General features: G+C 39.8%; 1 protein-coding gene across 4 annotated transcripts in view; it reads right to left on the minus strand.

Annotated features, from left to right (window-relative positions):
* The window catches only part of TBL1XR1 (TBL1X/Y related 1), a 167,654-nt gene that overhangs the window by 29,644 nt on the left and 114,982 nt on the right, over positions 1–23,028 (minus strand). For all 4 annotated transcript variants that reach the window (XM_054713737.1, XM_054713739.1, XM_054713738.1 and 1 more), the window contains exons 3-4: positions 15,371–15,473; positions 1,905–2,050 (exon numbers count right to left, since the gene is read on the minus strand). In XM_054713737.1, the coding sequence (XP_054569712.1) occupies positions 1,905–2,050; positions 15,371–15,428 (204 nt within the window). In that variant the 5' untranslated portion in view covers positions 15,429–15,473. The remainder of the gene's footprint in view (positions 1–1,904; positions 2,051–15,370; positions 15,474–23,028) is intronic.

The raw sequence follows: 23,028 nt of genomic DNA on the forward strand, positions 1-23,028 counted from the left end.
GTGATGCAAGGAGCACATCACCTGGTAACTTGTTAGAAATGTAGATTCAAACCTACGGAATCAAAATCTCTGAAGAGCTCAGAAATTGATTCAAAAAGCTCCCTGGGGGAGTCTTATGTGTACTACCAGTTGAGAAGCATCTTAACTCACAGGCTGCTGCTCTTTAATTTTAAGGACTTGCTATAATTTTCCAAAGCTCCTCTCATGGATATTAGGGACTTCACAATGAATAAAAATTCTCCAGTGAGCACAAGGAGAGACACAAACACAGAGCAAGTCAGAAATAGAAACAGTGCAAATTAGCCAACACGATGTGTATGTGAAGCAGATGACCACACACTCCTGACAATCTGCAGTATGTGAGCGGGGCTCCAGGCTGCAAACACAGCACATCTTTCTAAACTGTCGAGTGTAATGGAGTATTTGAGGAGTAGGTGAAAGTATCCTATAGAATAAACAGGTAATATGCAAACTGACCGTCACACCCTCGCACAAGATGGCCACCACAAGATGGCCGGCAGGGGAGGGTGGTTGTGAGCGATCAGGCCAGCAGTGGAGGGCAGTTGGGGGAGATCGGGCAGGCAGTGGAGGGCAATTGGGGGCGATTGGGCCAGCAAGGGAGCAGTTAGGCGTCTATCAGGCTGGCAGGGGAGTGATTAGGGGGTGATCAGGCTGGCAGGCTGAAGCAGTTAGGTGCAATCAGGCAGGCAGGCAGGCAGGCAGGCAGGCAAGCAAGCAGTTTGACCCAGCAGTCCCGGATTGTGAGAGGGATGTCCGACTGCCGGTTTAGGCCCGATCCCTGTGGGCCTAAACCAGCAGTCGGACATTCCCCAAGGGGTCCCAGATTGGAGAAGGTCCCAGATTGCTGAGGGACACCCCCCTCTAGTTTTAATTTATAAATAATTTAAAAATAAATATTAAAACCGACACAGACACAAAATTTAAAATTTACTATATTAAATTTACACAAAGTTTTTCAGATAAAATGAGACTTCATCTCTGGCTACTGCTAGAAATTGTTTATCACCCTCTGTTAAGGATATTTTTGGAGGGAAAGTGCTAAAAGACAACACGTTTAATTTAGTATTAGCAAATTTATCAGTTACAGATGAGGAAAACAAAGACAATAAAATCAATTTTAGTAAACTATGTAACTACAGTAATAAATACTGATATGGAAACCATGGATGCTTCAGTTTTTAAAATACTTGTTAAAATATTTGTTCACATATTTTTGTGAAAGGAAAGGGGAACATATTAATCTCTGAAATGAAAATAAGGCAAAAGCTCCACATATCATAAATCCTGTCCATATATGAAAATTTTCAGCTGGACCAAATCGTAAAAGACCAAATCGTAAATATTTTAGGCTTTGCAAACCATAAGTTCTCTGTCACAACTACTCAATTCTGCCATGGTAGCACAAAATTAGCCAGACAATATGTCAATGAATGAGCATGAATGTGTTCCAATAAAACTTTATAAAAATAAGCAGCAGGCAGGATTTGGTTTATGGGACAAAGCTGGCTGACACCTGAGTTAAACTACCAACATATGGACCTTAAATAGGCACTAGTATCAAGAAATAGCTTTAATTATGAACTGCCTTCCAACATCAGGTATAACCAAATAATCTGAAATTTTGATTTTTTCAGACCATCAATGCTGTTGTTTTAAAGAAAATTATTTCTTACTGTTTACTTATAAAACCATTTATAGTGAAATAAGCTACAGATAGCGGTCCTCACCTTTGGGAGACAACATGCCTTGCCTATGCAGCCTGACCCTTACGTTAGGAACAACACCCTTCAATCGTTAACCCAGAGAAGCTGAAGTCAGATAATAAATGAGCAAACAAGCTATCAGATTCAAGAGTAAGAATATTTGAAATAAATATTCCTTACCTCATTAATACTAACTTCTGCCTCTACATACTGTAGACCTTTCTGGATGATAGAAATCAATGCAGCAGGTGGGACAAGGGCACCATTTATGTTTGATTGACTGATATGGCTTTCTATACCAAAGGTAAACGCCGAATGAGAAAATCCTAAAAGCAAAAGAAAAGGTGTAAGAAGTTATTCTCCTAGTGGCAGCATGCTGCAAGACACAAACAAAAGATCTCTATAATCTTTCAAAATCACATTCCACACCTTTAAAATCCCAGACTGTTAGCTAAGGTCAAATGTATGTTTTTAAACAAAAGAAATATCAAAATTCAAACATATTAACCTTTATTATTTTTCTTTTCACTTTAATTATGTAATGTACTATTATTTAAAGTTCCTAGTACATGTAAAATTTAGCTGTGGCACAAGTATCCTCTACAAATAGAATCAAACTTTAGTTTGAAGAAAGCATTTGGAAGCCATGTGACTCAACTGCTTCACTCAAGATAATTTAGGCCAAGATAAATTAAGTGACATTTAATACATTTTTGTAGTATATTTAAATCTCCACATACAAATTGTCAATCTTTTGCAGGTTTTTAGGAACTACTTAGGAAATAAAAAGCAAACTGAAAGTAATATAAGAAAGTTGAAATGTAATAATGAAAAATAACTTCATGCTTAAAACCCAGTGTATGAATTAAATACTAAAAAAAATTACTAATTCTTTGCCACTTAGCAATAACCCACCTAAATGAAAGCTTTAGAAAATCCCAGTCTGTCTCCATTAGCAGTCCTTTAATTTTTGTCATACTTAAAACCAAAACACTCACATAACAAAATCTCTTTATGTTATCAGCTTTGCTTTTTAATGCAAGCCAAGTTCAAAGTGAAAAGTAAAATTCTAGTAAACTGATAACCCAAGGGTGATTAAGACAATATCCATCAGAGCTTATCACAAAGTAGCAATTGTCACTAATGTATTTAAACAATTATGCATGTAATACAGAATGTTAAGAAACCTTCACACTAAATAAAGTAAATGAATATAGGCTTATTGGGGTCTTGGTTAAACGGATTTAACCTTATATAACTGTTTTCTAGCCCAGGTTTCTAGTACTTAGTCCATGTCTTTTATTCTTTGCATTTTATGCTTCCACTCTTAGGCTCCATGTGGCACTTATGAACATTCTATAGTAAAGTACTGTGAGCTCACAAAGAGCATGTGCCTAGGAAATATTTCAATTGTTTAATAGACAAAGTTGATTAGACACCTAGGTTGATTTTCCTCATGGCTCCTTCCCTCTTTGGAACACCTAACCTTTCCATTCCTGAAACTAACCATAGTGAGAAGTGAAAAGATGTTACCTTTTAAGACTTTCATTTAACTTCATGATTTTTCCAACAGGCAACTGTTATTAAACACATTTATAGTTTTCAGCTTAATCTAAGCTCACAGAGATGGCTAGAAACTCACCAATGGGAAAAACTCACAACTACTTGAATATGAGTGGAATCCAGGAGAATGAAGACTAGGAAGGATGGGGAGAAAGGATGAGAGATTTGCCCATGAAATCAATAAGCAGTGAGGTAGGAGATTTTGTTTTTTCATTATATACTCCTCCCTAAATAAATTCTGCAGTAAATCATGAATAGAAAAAAAGCTAAACAGCCAAGTGGCTTAGAGATTTAAGATTTAAGACATTAAGATTTAAAAGTAAGACTTCAAGATAAATAGTATTTATGAAGGGTCTTCACCAGGTGCCATGCATATATAATTGTATTTTATTATCTAAATTAGCAAATGGGAAAACAGCTGTTAAGAGAGTAAGGATTCATTCAGAGACCATTAACTATTACATTCTATTGTTCCTACCGAACAGTTAGAATATGGTAAAAAATAAAGCGAAGGCAGAGTGAGCTTCTGGTTCACTAACAGTACACAAAAAATCACATCAGTATTCTGTTTCAGCTGTGTTACAAAGTGGTATTAGTAGTGCATGAAATATTAAGACACTTTATTAGCAAGGTTTTAAAAGTGTTTTGATTTCATAAGCCTTATAAATTGTAGCAAAGTCCATGATTTTGGCACTAATTCATAAGTACAATTTTTAAAAATCATTACATTTAAATACTATTAATTAGATGACATAGTCCAAGCTTATGTCCAGGAATATCCTAAGAGTTGCAGGTGGATATTCTAGAGATGTCAATTTTTGGCTGGAATGTTGCTTATATTCTCAATTTGTTCGGTCAGCCAAGGACAGAAGCTATCATCAGTGCTTACATCTATCTCAAGTTATTGCACATGAGCTTAGAATGTTCTCAAACAGTCAGAAAATATCCCTGAAGTGGTCATTAGCATTGTTTTGGCACTTCTCACTAACGTTTACTCTAAAGAAGGTTCACACGTAAACCTCTGTGTATATAAATGCTGGACTTAACTATCATTTTCTTTTTATTTGTAGTCATAGCATTACAGGGCAGCTTAAAATCATGTTCAAAATTAATTTTCTTCTTCCCCTTCTTAAAACTTCTTTTTCCTTAGAAACTTCTGACTTTACACCCTCACTCCCTCCCGTTGCTGGCGTTTCAGCATTCACTAAATCGTACCAATCAATCCTACCTCCCTAGCCTGTCATCAGCTTTCCTTCTCGGCCAAAACCTGGAGTTTAGTTCCATGATCCCTTGCCTGCACTATTCCTGTCATAAGTTCCATTCCTCTCCTCCCCAATTCGTACATCTGCCACATCACAGGTAGAATACTACATGGAAAACAAAAACTGATCATATAACTCCTTACTTGGGAACTTTCAATAATTACTTTGGCCTTCATAATAAAGGCCAAACTCCTGAGTATGCCACAGTTACTTTTGTAATCTGACCCTACTTATCTGTCCAGATTCATCTCCCCAATTCCACACCCCTCCACTTCTTCCCACTGCACATTTAAGTGATTAACAGTACTTCTAACACCTCAAATATGCTGTCTTACTTCATGCCTTTGGGCCTTACGTATTCCTATGTTCTTTTCTCCTAACTAAATGGAGGTGATGTCCTTCCTTTCACTGCCCCCAGGTTGACCATTCTCTTCTGTGCTAATCCTTTATAGCACTTACCACACTGTGTGTATCTATGGTTCTATGTAAGTGTATGCTGGGCTGCCTGAAGGAAGGATTTATGTCTACTAATCTTTCAATTCTGGAAGAAGACATTACCTAATTTATCCAGTGCTCAATAAATATTTGTTAAATCAGAATGCAATCCTACCTAATAAAAGAGTAATATGCAAATTGACCCTAACTCTGCTATACCCACAAGCTACGCCCACCAGCCAATCAGGAGCAGATATGCAAATAAACCCAACCAAGATGGCTACAGCCACAGAGAGCAGGAGGGAGGCTTGGGTTTCCCCGGCAACAGAGGAAGCTAAGCTTTCCTCCTGCCCTTACCGGCCTAAGCCTCCACTCAAGGCTACAAAGTTTCAATTATAGAAGGTAAACAAATCCAAACACAAATGGTGGCAGCTACGAAGCTGGAAAGAGCAGGAGGCAAGGGTTGCCCCCGGCAATGGAGGAAGCAAAGCTTCTGCAGCCATGGCTGGCCTAGGCCTCTGCTCCAGGCTACAAAGTTTCAATTATAGAAGATACATCAATCCCAAGAGAAATGGCTGCCGGCCACAGAGCGAGGAGGCTTGGCTCCGCTCCAGGCTATAAAGTTTCAATTGTAGAAGATACATAAATCCCAGATACCAGGGCCTCTGCTTGGGTCACCAGGGGGCGTGGCCGGCCTGCAAACCACCACAGGCCCTTCACCCAGGCTGCCCCACACCCCAAGGGAACCCCCACCCTGATCAGGGACACCCTTCAGGGCAAACCAGCCGGCCCCCACCCGTGCATCAGGCCTCTATCCTATCTAATGAAAGAGTAATATGCAGATTGACCATCACTCCAACACACAATATGGCTGCCCCATGTGGTCAAAGATCCTGCCCCCATGTGGACACAAGATGGCCACAAGATGGCCAGCAGGGGAGGGCAGTTGGGAGGGACCAGGCCTGCAAGGAAGGGCAATTGGAGGCGATCAACCCTGCAGGGGAGGGCAGTTAGGGGTGACCAGGTCGGCAGAGGAGGAAAGTTGGGGACAAACAGGCTGGCAGGGGAGCAGTTAGGCATCAATCAGGCTGGCAGCGGAGTGGTTAGGGGGTGATCAGGCTGGCAGGCAGAAGCGGTTAGGGGCAATCAGGAAGGCAGGCAGGCGAGCAGTTGGGAACCAGCAGTCCTGGATTGTGAGAGGGATCCCAGATTGGAGAGGGTGCAAGCTGGGCTGAGGGACACCCCCGCCTCCGTGCACGAATTTCGTGCACCGGGCCTCTAGTCTATATAAATAAAGCCTAAGCAACCGTTACAGTGGACCAGAATGACTGGTTGCTATGATGTGCACTGACCACCAGGGAGCAGACACTCAATGCGGGAGCTGCCCCCTGGTGGTCAGTGCACTACCACAGGGGTAGTGCCGCTCAGCCAGAAGTTGGGCTCAAGGCTGGCGAGCGCAGTGGCGGTGGTGGGAGCCTCTTCCACCTCCGCAGCACCACTAAGGAGCAGTGAGCAATAAGAAGTGAGGGCTCCCGGTAAGGAGCGAGGGCTCCTGGACTGTGAGAGGGCGCAGGCTGGGCTGAGGAACTCCCCCCCGCAGTCCACAATTTCATGCACCGGGCCTCTAGTTTTACTATAATGTATCTTGACACATCAGAAAATCTATGAATCCAGAAAAAGCATATGACTTAAATCTTCCTGGAAAAACAAAAATAGAACTTGAATCAGGGTTATGCTAGAAAATATTTCCATTTATCTGTAAATGTATATGTAGGAAATATTTTTTCAGGGACAGCTTTTGACTCACAAAGTAGAAAGCAAAAGGGATCAACCTAAATCTGTGCAATACTGAAGTCTGGCCTGACAGCCTAAATAGCATCTCTGCTTTTCAGGGGTAAGAGCAAGTCTGATATAAAGACTACCTCTGTAATCAAGTATCCCACACATTCACTAGGGTAATTAAGGTTTGGGAGGTAGAAAGGAGATTCCAGAGTAGAATGATAGTAATTCGGTGACAAAGACAAGCAGTGGCAGGGGTGGGTGTGGTTATTCATGAGACCACACACCATTCCCATGTGAAAAACGAGATCACAAAACCACCATTTTCTGAATATTGCTTGTTTCAGGGAGTGCCCTCCCTTGGGATGACAGAAATTGTGTTCTCAAAGGTGGAGTTAGTCCTCAGGAGTCGGTCATTCTACAAACAGAGAAGACAGGAACAAGAAAATGAGCCCTGATCCTCATGGTTATGATACTGGATGTCTAAACCAGAGGGGGTCTGGAGAGCAAAGCTTAACTATTATACAATACAGTGCCATAGTCTAGAAGGAAAACCTGATTTATACCAGGTCCTATATTTAAGCCTCAGATCAGAAAACCCTAAAAAATGCTATCTCTGCTCCCATCCTCACACACAACCTTGACCCCAAATCCATTTCCACTCTGTCTCTACAGACCCAAAGTTTTTTACTCTAAATGTTCCACAATCATTAGTCACGGGAATGTAATGCACAGGGAAATAGTAAAAAATATTGTAATAACTACGTATACTGCCAGGTGGGTACTAGACTTATTGGGGGATCATTTCAGAAGTCATATAAATATCTAATCACTATGCTGTACACCTAAAACTAATATAACATTGTATATCAACTGTAATTGAAAAGTAAACAAATTAAGCTTAGAATTACAATATGATCCATCAATTCCTCTCACGGGTATATTGTCCAAGAAAAATAAAAACATGCTTGAACAACAACAAAAAAGTTCCACAATCAAATGCTTAAAGACTTTAGAAAAGGTCAAAGAAAATAGGGGGAAACATCCTATGGGGGATCTTTGATGTTGAAGAGCTAGACCGAGCACTTACAAAAAACAAAATAGAGGAAATGTAAGAAAAAATACTACAATACCAAAACCCTATGCAAATGTTAATATGTTTATATTTCCTTTTCTTCTTTACATATTGTTTCCCCCCAAAAAAATTATAATACACTGGCTGTATAATTCTGTGCCCTAATTTTGCTCTTAAACATACATACAACTATAAGCATTTCATATAAATCATATTTTCTGAAATAATTTTATCATATTTAACCAATAAATGTCCTCAGCTAGTAAATTCATCCCAAAGTTGGACATTTGGACTTTTCCAATATTCACTATTTTAAAAGAATTTTGCCTCAATTATGTGTAGTTTTTTGCCAGGTATAATTTCTTTTCTCCTTAGGATGGATTCCCTCAAAAGTTAAAAGGGATGTCTATTAGCATTTTAAAGGGAGTTTTCATGATTGCCAAACTCTTTCCCCTCAAAATTGTGCAAATGTGTAATGCCATCAAAATTTCTGTTTCCTTATACTCTCACTATGCTGGCTATACTTTAAAAGAAAAACAGATTATTAAGACTAGAAGCCCGGTGCACGAAATTCGTGCGTGGGGGGAGGGGGGTCCCTCAGGCCAGCCTGCACCCTCTCCAATCTAGGACCCCTTGAGGGATGTCCGACTGCCCGTGTAGGCCTGATCCTGGGATCAGGCCTACACGGGCAGTCGGACATCCCTCTCACAATCCAGAACTGCTGGCTCCCAACCGCTCGCCTGCCTGATTGCCCCTAACTGCTTCTGCCTGCCAGCCTGATCACCCCCTAACCACTCCCCTGCCAGCCTTATCGACGCCTAACTGTCCTCCCCTTCAGGCCTGGTCTCCCCACCACCCAACTGTCCACCCCTGCAGGCCTGGTCACCCCCAACTGCCCTCCTCTGCCAGCCTGGTCACCCCTAACTACCCTCCCCTGCAGGCTTGACCGCCCACAACTGCCCTCCCCTGTCGGCCATCTTGTGTCCACATGGGGGCGGCCATCTTGTGTGTTGGAGTGATGGTCAATTTGCATATTACCTCCTTATTATATAGGGTTGGACAAGTTCTGTTTGGCAACTATTACAGTTGTTGTCTTTTAACAAGTATATCAGCAGGAAGTATGTAGTTGGAATTTTCTCTATCATAGAAAAATAGTCATTCAGGTGACAAAATAGAAGAACTGATTTGGAAGTATAAAAGTACAGTAACTGCTGACATTTGTGACAACTGTTTGCTCTTTATTGTTAACTAGCCATGTATACAACAACTATACGTCAAATGTTAATGCATATTTTATTTGCTTATAAAGCAAAACTCTGTATATCTACTTGTTCTTTTGTAGCTGACCATTTTACTACTCATATAAATGAAAAGATTAAAGGTGGACATTCCAGATCTAAGCTTTCCTCACTCCAATTCATGACTAGAGGCACATTACTGTAGCCAGTTTCACCTGACTCTATCCTGTCTGCTGGTCCAGTCTGTTTATAAATGGCACCAGCAGGAGGGTATGTGGACTGGAATGTTTATCTAGCCCAGTTACCTATATCTGAGCCAAGAGGAACTACATGGTCACTTGAATGCTGACATTTTACTAGCTCACTGCAGGGGTTAATACAAAAATCACTAAATTAAAATTTTAATTATTGCCCCAGCTGGTTTGGCTCAGTGGATAGTGTCAGCCTATGGACTGAAGGGTCCTGGGTTCGATTCCAGTCAAGGACACATGCCTGGGTTGTGGGCTCGATCCCCAGTAGGGGTGTGCAGGAGGCAGTCAATCAATGATTCTCTCTCATCATTGATGTTTCTATCTCTCCCTCTCCTTCCTCTCTGAAATCAATAAAAATATATTTTTAAAAAATACGAAGGAATGGGATTTAATATTACAGGTTAGAACCGTAATGTTACCACATAAACATTCAGGTTAGTTTGTACCTACTATGATCACATCTATATTTCTAAATTATGTGTGTATGGGCCTTTGATGGGTGATCTTATGAACGAGGGGTGGGGAACCTTTTTTCTGCCAAGGGCCATTTGGATATTTACAACATCATTCATAGGCTATACAAAATTACCAACTTAAAAATTAGCCTGCTATATTTGTTCAAACATTTAATTAACTCACCCCTAATACCTTGTCGGGGATGGACCAAATGATTTCTCGGGCCTTATACGGTCCAAGGGCCAGACATTCCCCACCCAATATAAACAAATAGGACATAGGAAGCAAGCACCATCTCAGAAAAAGTGGTGCGGTGCAAGGCCTATATCCAGGGAAACGCGCTATCCCTTTATAAAGGGCAGAACACAGTGGAGAGCTCGGAGGGTAGAGTGCAGGAAACAAGATGCTCTTCCATGAACCAAACCCTTTAAACCTACATATATTGTTACTTTCTCATAGAGATTGTATGGCAAGACGAACCTCAGTTCTAAAAACAGGGGAATTAAAAAAAAATAATAGTATTCAGAATCACAATCTAGAAAATAACTCAATAATATGGAGATGCTGTTTTTGCATTTTCCAGTTAGTCTTCAATCAGAAGGTGCACAACACAACTCTTCATAACACCCAACATTCAAGTATATCATAAACAAACATGCAAAAGACAACAGTTAAATCTATAATGAATTATTCTCCCACAAACCAAATACACAATTTAGGCAAAATAAAATTATGTATTACACAAAGGAACAAAAAAAAAGGAGGGTGCCACAAAGCTCACAAATAATTGTCAGGAACAACTTCTCTAGAAAAAAGTAAACTAAAACTGTGAACAACTACAGCAGTCAAGGGAAACAACAAAATTCAAAGGAGGGGGTTAAAAAAGTCCAAACCAGTTTAGCTCTTCTAAAAGTATCACTGTATTAGGTGCTGATATATAGATACAATTTAGTGTGTACTACTTAGTATTTATTCTGCATATGGTTGCTAGTTTATGAGTTATTAAGTGCAATCAAGTTATTAATGCTCATGGGTGAGCACTAAATAAAGGGAGCATACTGAATCAAGTCAATCGCACTCACAGTACTACAAGTAAAATACATTCAATTTGTTGAATATGGAACTCTAATTCACCAAAGTACAGAATGATGATGAGCAAAGTAATCTGCTTAGGTCAGTGGTCGGCAAACTCGTTAGTCAACAGAGCCAAATATCAACAGTACAACGACTGAAATTTCTCTTGAGAGCCAAATTTTTTAAACTTAAACTTCTTCTAACGCTACTTCTTCAAAATAGACTCGCCCAGGCTGTGGTCTTTTGTGGAAGAGCCACACTCAAGGGGTCAAAGAGCCGCATGTGGCTCGCGAGCTGCAGTTTGCCGACCAAGGGCTTAGGGTGAACTTTCTAGAGGTAAAATCAAGAAAAAGAAAAAGTGGCAACCCTTAATATAAACATCCTACAATAAACAGACTTTTCTCTTAACTCGTTTTAATGAATAGGGGAGAATGGCTTATTTCAAAGAGACGTCTATAATATATGTGAGGCCATATATCACAGTGTAATCCCTTTTTAACAAGCAACATTTATGGATGTGGCAACTGAAGATCTGAGAAATTAAGTAATTTGGAGGAAAGAGAGGGACTTTGAACAGATAATATCTTCTAGTACTGATAACAGTCATAATAGAATGCTCACCACATAAAGTATTTAAGATGAAAATAATTCAAGTAATTTATCCCCTCTGGAGCTGGATACCATCGTCTAGTCAGTATTAAACACTGCTTGCTGAGAACAAATATTAGACATTCTTACTGAAAAATTTCTAAATCCCACCTTTATCAAAACAGAATCAAATGTTCATAAGGTGTTTTTTGGAATTTCTGACTGAAAGCTTTTAGATAATGAGACAAAAAAGAAGGAACTTTTGTTTTCCTTTGTGGTAAGTCTTTGCAAACCAGCTCTTTAATGTCTTATTGTCTTTGTCATGATTTCTTTTTTCCTATTTCCTAATCCAGTGGTCAGTAAACTCATTAGTCAACAGAGCCAAATATCAACGACTGAAATTTCTTTTGAGAGCCAAATTTTTTAAACTTAAACTTCTTCTAACGCACTTCTTCAAAATAGACTCGCCCAGGCCGTGGTATTTTGTGGAAGAGCCACAGTCAAGGGGCCAAAGAGCCGCATGTGGCTTGCGAGCCGCAGTTTGCCGACCACACTCCTAATCCAACTCAGTACTCTTATGGGGAAATAGCAAGATTCTAGTTTCTTCTATATTGCTTTAAATCTTTTAAGAGAAATATTTATGGCTTAAAAAAGTAAGTTACATCATATTTCTTGCATATTTAATGACTAATTCTCAGTAAGTATCCTTTGTGATAAATACACTAAATCCCAAGAGAAAGAATTTCTGGGCTATGTGATTCCAAGATAGAATCAATTGCAAACATGGCAATTTTTATGTACAAATGGAAATCGGAACCAAGAATGAGCCTTTGGAGCGGTGGGAGTCCTGAGATGGGTGAGATTCTGAGCTCTGTTAAGAAACCTGACAGAATTATAAATGTTTTGAACTCTTTCCCATCTCCTATTTCTAGAAGTAATTTCAAAAGAATGTCTGATAGTACCCTTTATGATATAAACATGCCTCATCACTCCTGGAAAACCTTACCTACAAATACAAATACACAACTTTTACTGGCAGCTACCTCTTCAGAAGATAGTAGTCTCACATTCCAAATCTCAATGTGTACATTTCATGGTTTCTATTTTCTCTCAAATAGTTACTAGATATAATTTTTCTTTCAAGATATTGTGGACAGATACATACTTGTCTGTCAAGTTCCAACTGTCCTACAACGAATTAATATAGACCAGGGGCTTTCAAACTTTATTATGCCTTAGAATCCCCTGCAGCATTTGTAAAATGCAGATTCTTGGGCCCCAATCACTGTTCTCTAAGGGATTCTGATACAGGTGGTCAAAGGATCAAACTTTAGAATTCTGGTCTAGGCCATTCTTAAATTTATGGCAACCTCCATTCCTAGAAAAAGTGCAGTAAATCAAAATGTCATCAGTAGAGCCCTGCCCAGGTGGCTCAGTTGGTTAGAGTGTCTTCCTATATACCAAAAGGTTGTGAGTTCTAGTCCTTGTCAAAGTGCATATGGAAAACAACAGATCAATGCCTCTCTCTCCAATTAATAAACTTAGCCTCAGGTGAGGATAAAAAATGTCATCAGTTGAATCTCATTTTCTCCTATAAAATTACAAATTTTATGAAGGGACTGGTTTCACATTTTCAGAGATGTGGCTTAACATCATACTTCATCACCAGTATACTGCTGTATAAAGTCTTTTCGAGAATAAAGAATAATTAAGAATACAATAAACAATTATAAAGGACTTAATATGATAACTATCAGTCTATCTTACAAAACTTTTAAAAATATATTTCTTGCCTTATTTTTACTGCAACATAAAACATCTTAAGACTTGGAATTTACGAGGATTTTCTCTAAGACAGCAGTCGGCAAACCGAGGCTCGTGAGCCACGTGCCTCAATCAGATTGAGGACGTTTTTAGCAAAGGCCAGCTTATGAGTACCCTAATTAAGTTAATAACAATGTACCTACCTATATAGTTTAAGTTTAAAAAATTTGGCTCTCAAACGAAATTTCAATCGTTGTACTGTTGATATTTGGCTCTGTTGACTGAGTTTGCAGACCACTGCTCTAAGAACATCAGCAACTTTAAGAAGTTTTTTTTTTTTCTTTTTTTGTTCTTAGGAAGACTTGATAATATTTAGTCACTTGGTACCCTTTCAGAAATTAATTCAGAGTATTATTTTACTGGCCCCTGTACTTGCTGAATTTTCTTGCAGCGACATGAGGAAGCAGGAAGATGTAAGTGTTCCTTAACATCTCTAACTTCACCTTGCCCTACTTCACCAGCACGGGCGGCACCACGGATGCTGCTGCGCTATTCCGCTGTTCCTGATCTCCTGAAACAGCAGTTTCATATGGTTCAGTCTAAATAACCGCCTTTACAAAGCACCTAACAAGCCATTGCAATATATTTCCCATCCACTGATCCTTCACAATGTACTCTGCTTTAGTTTCCGAAGTCTCAAAACTCTGGCTTAAATAGTGATCAGACTCAAAGGCATAAAAAGTAGTTTGTTTTGGCCCAACAATTTCTTTACATTTTGTCCCAAAAGTACTACATAACAATATCCAAATGTGCATACATGTTTATATGTAACAATCACTAGGTCGCTCCTTTTCACACTTTATTAATCATTTTATCTTATTCAAAATATTATATGGATGTCCTCATTGGATCTGCCTTCAATACCAGTTTACTAGTTGAAAAAGAAAACAAAACAAGATCTATTCATTTCAGCGCTTCATAGCAAGTTATTCTGCATCAGTTGGTTCCTTTCGTTTCTTTTCCCTTTTCTCCTCCCTGCCCTTGTTGGACATCACTTTCCCAGCTGTTCCAGGCCAGAGAGGCACAGTGGTGGTACTTGAGAATAGAAACCCTCCACCCAAGAAAAAGCTCACAACTAGAGTGCAGCTGAGAACATCTCAGCAAGCAGCGGGATCTAGGATCTGAGCCCATGTTTGCACTCCCTATACAAGGAAGGACAACTATCTGAGCCCTAAGAAGAAGAATGAGTTTCAAAACCAAAATTGAGAATTCAATGTCCTACTCTATTCCTTCTACCTTCCCCCACACACAACTACGAAAATTATCTTTTTTTTATACTCCACCGCACCTTACCCATTAAACCTTGCAATAAACTTAAGCTATAATTTCTAAAACTCAACCACTCCAGTGTGACATATTCAATGCCCGAATAATTCCATCTCATGCTAACAATCTGCACTTACATTGCAGTCAATCTTTTCCACCATCCTATGACCTATCTAATCCAAGCTTAACTTCTTAGACTGTTACCTTTTTTTTGCTTAATCCATCCCATATTTCCCCTTATAGTTTTCCTTCTATTTATAACAACATCTATAATCTGTTTAGAAAACTTAGATAATTACCCATTTATTTAATATTTATTACAAATGACTTTCAATGATTTATGTTTACTAATTATCCCTCAATAAATACATTTAGTTAGAATTCAGGTCAAGGATACACTTAATCAATTGGGATAATACTTACAAAAGCATTCTGAAAATATATGTCTAATTTAGCTTTTAAAATGCTAACTACAATTAGGACCAATAACATTTAGCTAAGGATTCTAAATATACATTATTAAATTGATGATATCTGAGAGTTTATATGTTCTGTGTACAATATTCTCACTAAAAAACAAATTATAAAAATGGTATTTGAACAGTGAAAGCCAAACCATTTGTTACCAATATTTTCCTGAGATGATTCCAACATATTTGAAAGAGTCAGAGAGTTAAACCATGCAGTAACACATAGCTTTAAAATGGCAGTCCAGAAATTTAAGGAAACATACAAAGTTCAACAGTTTGGACTGATACAAATTTCAAATGCATGAAAGGTTATTTTGAGAATATTAAAATAATTTGAGGCCTATTTATTTTATGAAAGTACTCACCTGACTCTTGCAAGTATCTATATACCAAGAAGTTGACCTCATCACTGCTTATACTCATCTTTATTCCCACTTAAACCATGAGGTCACAACACAGGATATAACCCTAAAAATAAAACAAAGTCAATTAAGTATTTTCTCAATAAAGTATTTTTAAACAAAATGTAAACAATGTTGTAAAAACCATTTGATTTTATTAAATGATGAAAAAAAGAAGGTTCTATATTGCCTCATAATGAACCCTAACAAATAAAGTTACTTCCAATAGTTAGTAATAGATTATACAACCAAAACATGGCTGGATCTATTTTTCTGCAAGATAACAGAAAATCACTGACAAAAATGATTCAAGTTTTATAAAAGGGCTTTAGCATCACATTTTATTATATCAAACAGCATAAAAAGTTGTTCCTTTATTTCTCCTTAACTGTAAAAATAGTAAATTTTAAGAATCAGAATATTACTTATTTAGTTAGACAAGACTGATTTTAGACCACTGGCTGGATAGGGAGTGAGCCGATTGTCTACATAAGGTTATGTCTACATAATTTCATAACCTGCAATGTTCAAGTTTCCAAAAGCTCTAGGTATATAAGGCAGAGAGGTTGGAATACAATTTGCAAATGCAAATGATGTTCTCTTATCTTAATGTACATCCTTAAACCTTGAACCAGGAGAAAGGGAAAAAAGGAAATTGAGACATAACTTAAATATGGCTAACTATACTTACCCATTCTCAGGTTACAGAATGACCTAAAGCAGTACTCAGCAACCTTTCTTTGTACAGAGCCAGATAGTGAACATGTTAGGCTTTGCCAGCCATACACACAAACATACTACCCAACCCTGCAGCTATAGCACAAAAGCAGTAGCAAACAACATATAAGCAAATGAGTGTGATTATGTTCCAATAAAACTTTATTTAGTGACACCGATATTTCAATGTTATATGACTTGTCATAAAATACTTTCCTTTTGATTTGTTTCCAAACATTTAAAAATAAAACTTTTTTAGCTGTGGTCCTTATAAGAAAGCTAACAGGCCAGATTTGGTCCACAGACTAGTTTCTTGGTCCCTTGTTTAAAAAGGATACACTAACACCTAGTAATAAAGGGGTTCTAACATTATGGGCCCATGCAGATTGCTCTGCCACATCATGGATCCTTGATGAGGCAGAGTTCACAGGATACTTTAAAGTCACAAATTAACCAAACATTTTAGTAGGCTCCTCCTTGACAGGAACTGCTACTGCCCTACATTGTGGAAAGAGTGGTGACCAAGCATCATTCAGCTTGTAGCTCAGAAAGGAAGAAAATCAAGGAGGTAGGAAAAATTTTCCAGTGGGTGCACACAGAGGAAACCCTAACCGATTTAGCAGTCTGGGAATACAGCCTAAGGAAAGTGGCATTGGTGTTTCAACCTGAAGGACAGACAGGAGCATAGGGAGAACAGGGAAGTTTGGGGGAGGAACCCAGGAATGGAAGCAATCCAGTGAGCACTAATGTCAAGGAAAGGACTGGGTGAGGAAAAGAGTAACAAAACATGAACTAAGGCTTGAAACAAAACCCGCATTCTGAAGGGCCTTAAAAGCATCACCTAGAGAAAACTAATACACTGACAAGGTTTTAAGATGGTAGGTGAATGACCTGATTTACTTTTTTTAATCCTCATCCGAGGAAGTTTTCATTTATGTTAGAGAGGGAGGGGGGGAGCGATCTATGGAAAGAGAAACATTGTTTAGTTGTCTCAGGTACGTGCCCTGACCAACCCACAACCTAGGTATGTGCCTTGACCAGGAATCAATCCAACAACCTTTCGGTGCATGGGACGACATTGCACGAAATGGAGCCATCTGGCCAGGACTGATTTAAACTTTAAAAAAGATTATCCTGGCTGTGATATGGAGAATAGACTGGAAGGAAACGACTGAAAAAGGGAGCAAAGGGATAGGAGGGTGTTGCAGAAATCTAGCTGAAGACCAAGAAACCTGGACTACACCACTGGAACTGGGGGGGGGGGGGGGGGGGGGGAGTACTGGGATTCCCCCGGTACTTAGGAAGTCGACTCAAGGGTGATTGATTGGACACAGGGATCAGGAAAAGGGAGACTCAAAGGTTTCTTTTAGGACATCTGGATGGGTGGTAATTCCATTTACTGAGATGAGAAATCATGGTGGAAGAGTAACAACTAACTTGATATAAAGAAAGGGACTTTGCCAACAAAATTAACTAAAAGAGTACAATTAATCACCTGAATGTTCAACATCCATGGGGACACATTCCAAGAATCTTAGTACCTGAAAACCCAGATAGTATCAAATCCTGTATACACACCTGCAAAAGTAGCACAAATTTCTTTTTCCCTCTTCACAATTTCTCACATAGAAAATACATTCTTAGGATAGATCTTAGCAACCTCAGCATAGGATTTTTCCCCCTTTGCTTATTACATTGAGAACTGTCACCTTTTCACTTAAAGGAAGCACTTTATGGCTTCTCCATGGCATATCCAAATTGCCAGCTTCATTACTCTTACAATTTGGGGTCATTATGAAATAAAATAAGGGTTACCTGAACATAAGCACTGCGATAGCATGAGAGTGGATCTGATAAGCAAGATAGCTATGAAGTGACTGACAGGCGGGTAGCATACACACCGTCGAGATGCTGGACAAAGGGAGATGATTCACATCCCAGGCAGCACAGAGCAAGATGACATGAGATTTCATCATGCTACTCAGAATGGCACACAATTTAAAACTTGTGAATTGTTTATTTTTGGAATTTTCTATTTAATATTGTTAGACTGCTTGACCACGAATAACTGAGAGCATGGAAAATGAAACCATGGATAGTGGTGGGGCTAAAGTACTTACTGCACTTTGGGGTAATAAACCAACCCAAACAAATACTGATCAGATGCATTTGTGGAGTGATGTAGTGACCAGTGAAAAGCAAACACTAAAATGGTCATGTAATTAACAAAGACTATGGGGAGAAATGCATTAAAACACTATTTTTCTGATGGATTTATTTTATTCACTCAGCCAATACTTCATTTGAGCACTTCCAATGTGCCAGGTATTCTGACAGATGTTGAAGACATGGCTAAATAAAGCAGACCAGGGCGAGGCTTATACCTTTCCAGGTTGGGGAGCAAAACAACAAATAATTACAACTTAGATAAGAAAAACTATAAAAAATTCTGAGAGCACATACCCTGATCTGAGTGTTCAGGTAGGCACCTGTAAGTGGCCTACAGGATTCTCTAATAAGCAGTGTTAGAGGAACTAATATTCCTCTTAAATCAAATTATCTGGATTGTATCAAGTTACCTTTGCTCCTACCTATGGGCACACTGCTTCTCATTATTTGCATGTTAAGGAAAATTAAGCGAAGAACATTCACACTTATTAAGTAACTAGAGGCCCGGTGCACAAAATTCGTGCAAGAGGGTGTGTGTCCCTCAGCCCAGCCTGAATCCTCTCCAATCTGGGACCCCTCGAGGGATGTCCAACTGCCCATTTAGGCCCGATCCTACCTCTCACAATCCAGGACTGCTGGCTCCCAACTGCTCGCCTGCCTGCCTGCCTTCCTGATTGCCCCTAACTGCTTCTGCCTGTCAGCCTCATCACCCCCTAACCACTCCCCTGCCAGCCTAATTGATGCCTAACTGCTCCTCTGCCAGCCTGTTTGCCCCTAACTGCCCTTCCCTGCAGGCCTGGTCACCCCTAACTGCCCTTCTCTGCCGGCCTGGTCACCACTAACTGCACTCCCCTGCAGGCCTGGTCCCCCTTAACTGCTCTCCCCTGCAGGCCTGGGTCCCCCCCCACAAATGCCCTTTCCTGCAGGCCCGGTCGCCCCCAACTTCCCTCCTCTGCCGGCCTGGTCACCCCTAACTGCCCTCCCCTGCAGGCTTGATCGCCCCCAACTGCCCTCCCTTGCAGACCTGGTCCCTCCCAACTTCCCTCCCCTGCTGGCCATCTTGTGGTGGCCATCTTGTGTTCACATGGGGGCAGCCATCTTGTGCGTTGTAGCGATGGTCAATTTGCATATTATTCTTTTATTAGATAGGATTAGATATGATAGAGGCCTGGTGCACAGGTGGAGGCCGGCTGGTTTGCCCTGAAGGGTGTGGGGCGGCCTGGGTGAGGGGCCTGTGGTGGTTTGCAGGTTGGCCACGCCCTCCCGGTGACCCAAGCAGAGGCGCTGGTATCTGGAATTTATCTTCTATAATTGAAACTTTGTAGCCTTGAGCAGAGCCAAGCCTCCTGCTCGCTCCGTGGCCACAGCCATTTTTGTTGGGATTTATTTATCTTCTATAATTGAAACCTTGTAGCCTTGAGTGGAGGCCTGGGCCTGCCAGGGCAGGCGGAAAGCTTGGCTTCCTCCATTGCCGGGGAAACCCAAGCCTTCTGCTCTCTGTAGCCACAGCCATCTTGGTTGGGTTAATTTGCATACCCACTCCTCATTGGCTGGCGGGCATGGTTTGTGGATATAGCGGAGGTACGGTCAATTTGCATATTACTCTTTTATTCAATATGATTGCTAAATGCTATGTAGTGGCTAGGCCTTTTTATCTCATTTCCTCTTCAGTGTTCTACTCCTCATTTTAACATAAGAACATTGACATATATATAGATCTGTGTATTCAGAAATGTTATTCAAATACTAAACTGACTTTGCTCGGTGTAGGAAAAAAATAAAATAATAATAATATGGAATGTATAATGTAAAATAATGTAATGGCTATAAAGAATCAAAATTCTTAGTACTAGAGGGTCCTAAGAAGTTCCTAATTCCAAGTTATGATATAAACTGCCAATGACTCAGAGTAGGATATGAACAGCAGTCCTAACTGGTCAGTCAGTCTTGGCAGTCACAAACAGACCACTACAATACCCTGCTAAATATAACAGCTTCTAAACACAAATTTATTTTGTTTGTTGGGGGTGAATTCTCAATCTGATCTGAAGCAAAATAACAGTTCAGCTGCTGCCCTGCAACCCACTGAGTTATAGAAAACTGTCAAATAGTCTTTTGAAAACCAAAAGACATTGTGAAAATACCAAACTATCATAACAACAATAACAAAAAGTGTATGTGGTGGGGAAATAGAGTGCGGAGAGAGATTAAATCAATTTATCCATCATTGAAGTCATAGTGGGTACTACACTCGATGGGCTGTGTAGAATTCCTACTATAAAGCCCTTACCTCCAGCACCTCAGAATGGGACTTCATTTGGTGATGGGATCTTTAGAGGTTATTAAGTTAAAATGAGGCCAACAGGGTGGGCCTTTAATAATTTGAATATGGCCCAATATGAATGATGTTCTTGTAAGAGAAGAAACACCAGGATGCATGTGCACAGAGAAAAGGCTATGTGAGAACAGAGAGAAGGCAGCCATCTGCAAGTCAAGGAGAGAGGCCTTAAAAAAATACCACACCCACTGGCACCTTGAACTTGGACTTCCAACTTCGAGAACTGTAAGAAAATAAATTTCTGTTGCTTAAGCCATCCAATCTGTGGCCATTTGTTATGGCAGCCCTGTCAAACTCATATACACCCATCTTCTATCACAAATTCTTAAAAGCTCTCTGATCATTCATTAGAGACCTTTAAAATTATTAAGTTCACAGTTGCTAGGATCTGCCTTTCAATTTGCCTCTCTCTATCTTTAGGAACCCATCCTGTTCTGTAATTATCAAGGATGGTGAGATTAAGAGACTACGTTATATTATAATCTTCTGCTCTCACTCCCACTGCCCCATTCTCCAAATGCCCCCCACCCCCACAAAACATTCTCAGGAGCAGTACCAAAAATGCATTACCCTTAATTCCCAACCTCATTAAAAACAATAATTAAAATTCTACCACTGTTAGGTAAGAATGCTTTTGTGTGTATAAAATATGGCACAATGAAGGAAGGTATATTTTAAGACTTAGCTTTGAAGTCTTTGGCAATATACCTTAAAATATGCGTAAAGTACATTCTCAACTTTTGCAATGCTAAATCTTGTAAGGTTGTACTAAATTTTACTAGACTAAATGAAATCATGTTTACCAAATTACTTTAGTAAACTGTAAAGTTACAATACGATTTAGAAACAATCGGATAATCTCGAGAAGAAACACTAAACTAAGGTGACCAGATTTTAACATTGGTAAAGCAGGACACCATTGACCGGGGTGGGGGGAGGAGAGGGGGTTCTTGATTAAAAATCTGGTCTATATGGAGCAACAAAAGTTTTCATAGAACGCAAAAATAGTATTGTTAATATATTTTTTTAAATTTCAACATAAGTACAATTTATAAATCCTATCTAATAAAAGAGTAATATGCAAATTGACCATCACTCCAACACACAAGATGGCTGCCCCCTTGTGGACACTAGATGGCCGTCACAAGATGATCAGCAGGGGAGTGCAGTTGGGAGGGACCAGGCCTGCAAGGGAGGGCAATTTCCAGTGATCAAGCCTGCAGGGGAGGGAAGTTAGGGGTGACCAGGCCAGCAGAGGAGGGAAGTTGGGGGTGACTGGGCCTGTAGGGAAAGACAATTGGGGGTGACCATGCCTGCAGGGGAGGGCAGTTAGGGATGACCAGGCCTTCTGGGGAAGGCAGTTAGTGGTGACCAGGCCGGCAGGGGAGGGCAGGTAGGGGCAATCAGGCTGGCAGGGGAGCAGTTAGGCATCAATCAGGCTGGCAGAGGAGTGGTTAGGGGGTGATCAGGCTGGCAGGAAGAAGCAGTTAGGGGCAATCAGGAAGGCAGGCAGGTGAGCAGTTGGGAGCCAGCAGTCCTGGATTGTGATAGGGCAGTCGGACATCCCTTGAGGGGTCCCAGATTGGAGAGGATGCAGGCTGGGCTGAGGGAGCCCCCCCCCCCCCGTGCATGAATTTCGTGCACCGGGCCTCTAGTATAATAAATAAATAAAAATTATGTATAGTATTATTATATTCTTTGGCATATTTCTCATTTGAGTGAATTTTTTTTAGTAGATTAAGTCCAAACAATGGTGGTCGAATTCTAACAACTGATCAACAATGCAAACTTTGATAAGCAGTTCTCGATAATCAGTTCTCAACAATTATTTGTTATTATTAAAGTTTAACATTATAAAATTAACAAAAATAATATAAAACTCATATCCTGGCTAAATAGCCACATGGCCGCCGAAAACCGTATATTCCCTTCCCGTTCTCCTACCGTTCCCTAGCTTTTCGTGCATTCTCTCCAAAAATCGGGAGTCTTTTAAAACTCCGCGGGACGCGGGACAAATTGTTAAAAATCGGGACTGTCCCGCCAAAAGCGGGACGTCTGGTCACCTTACACTAAACTCTAAATGAAACACATATTTCAGCTTATTTTTAATATAATACTAATTAAACGAAAACAAAAACAGTACAAAATAAAATTATTTGGCTAATACCTTAAAGCTTTAATGACAAACAAAACCTTATTTACTTTTCTTGTGTATTAGCCCTAAACTACAACTATGGTTTATCTGTCAAACATTTTAAGAATATCTTTTCATGGCTGCCTGTAACATTAAGTCCAAAGAGAAGCAAAGTAGTGTATTTCCTCACAACAACAACAACAACAAAATTCTACTATTCTTAACAATTTTTAAAGACCCAATCTCATTAGATAACTCTTACAC

This window comes from Eptesicus fuscus, chromosome 3, assembly GCF_027574615.1.
Source record: "Eptesicus fuscus isolate TK198812 chromosome 3, DD_ASM_mEF_20220401, whole genome shotgun sequence".
In the NCBI taxonomy this organism is placed as follows: domain Eukaryota; kingdom Metazoa; phylum Chordata; class Mammalia; order Chiroptera; family Vespertilionidae; genus Eptesicus; species Eptesicus fuscus.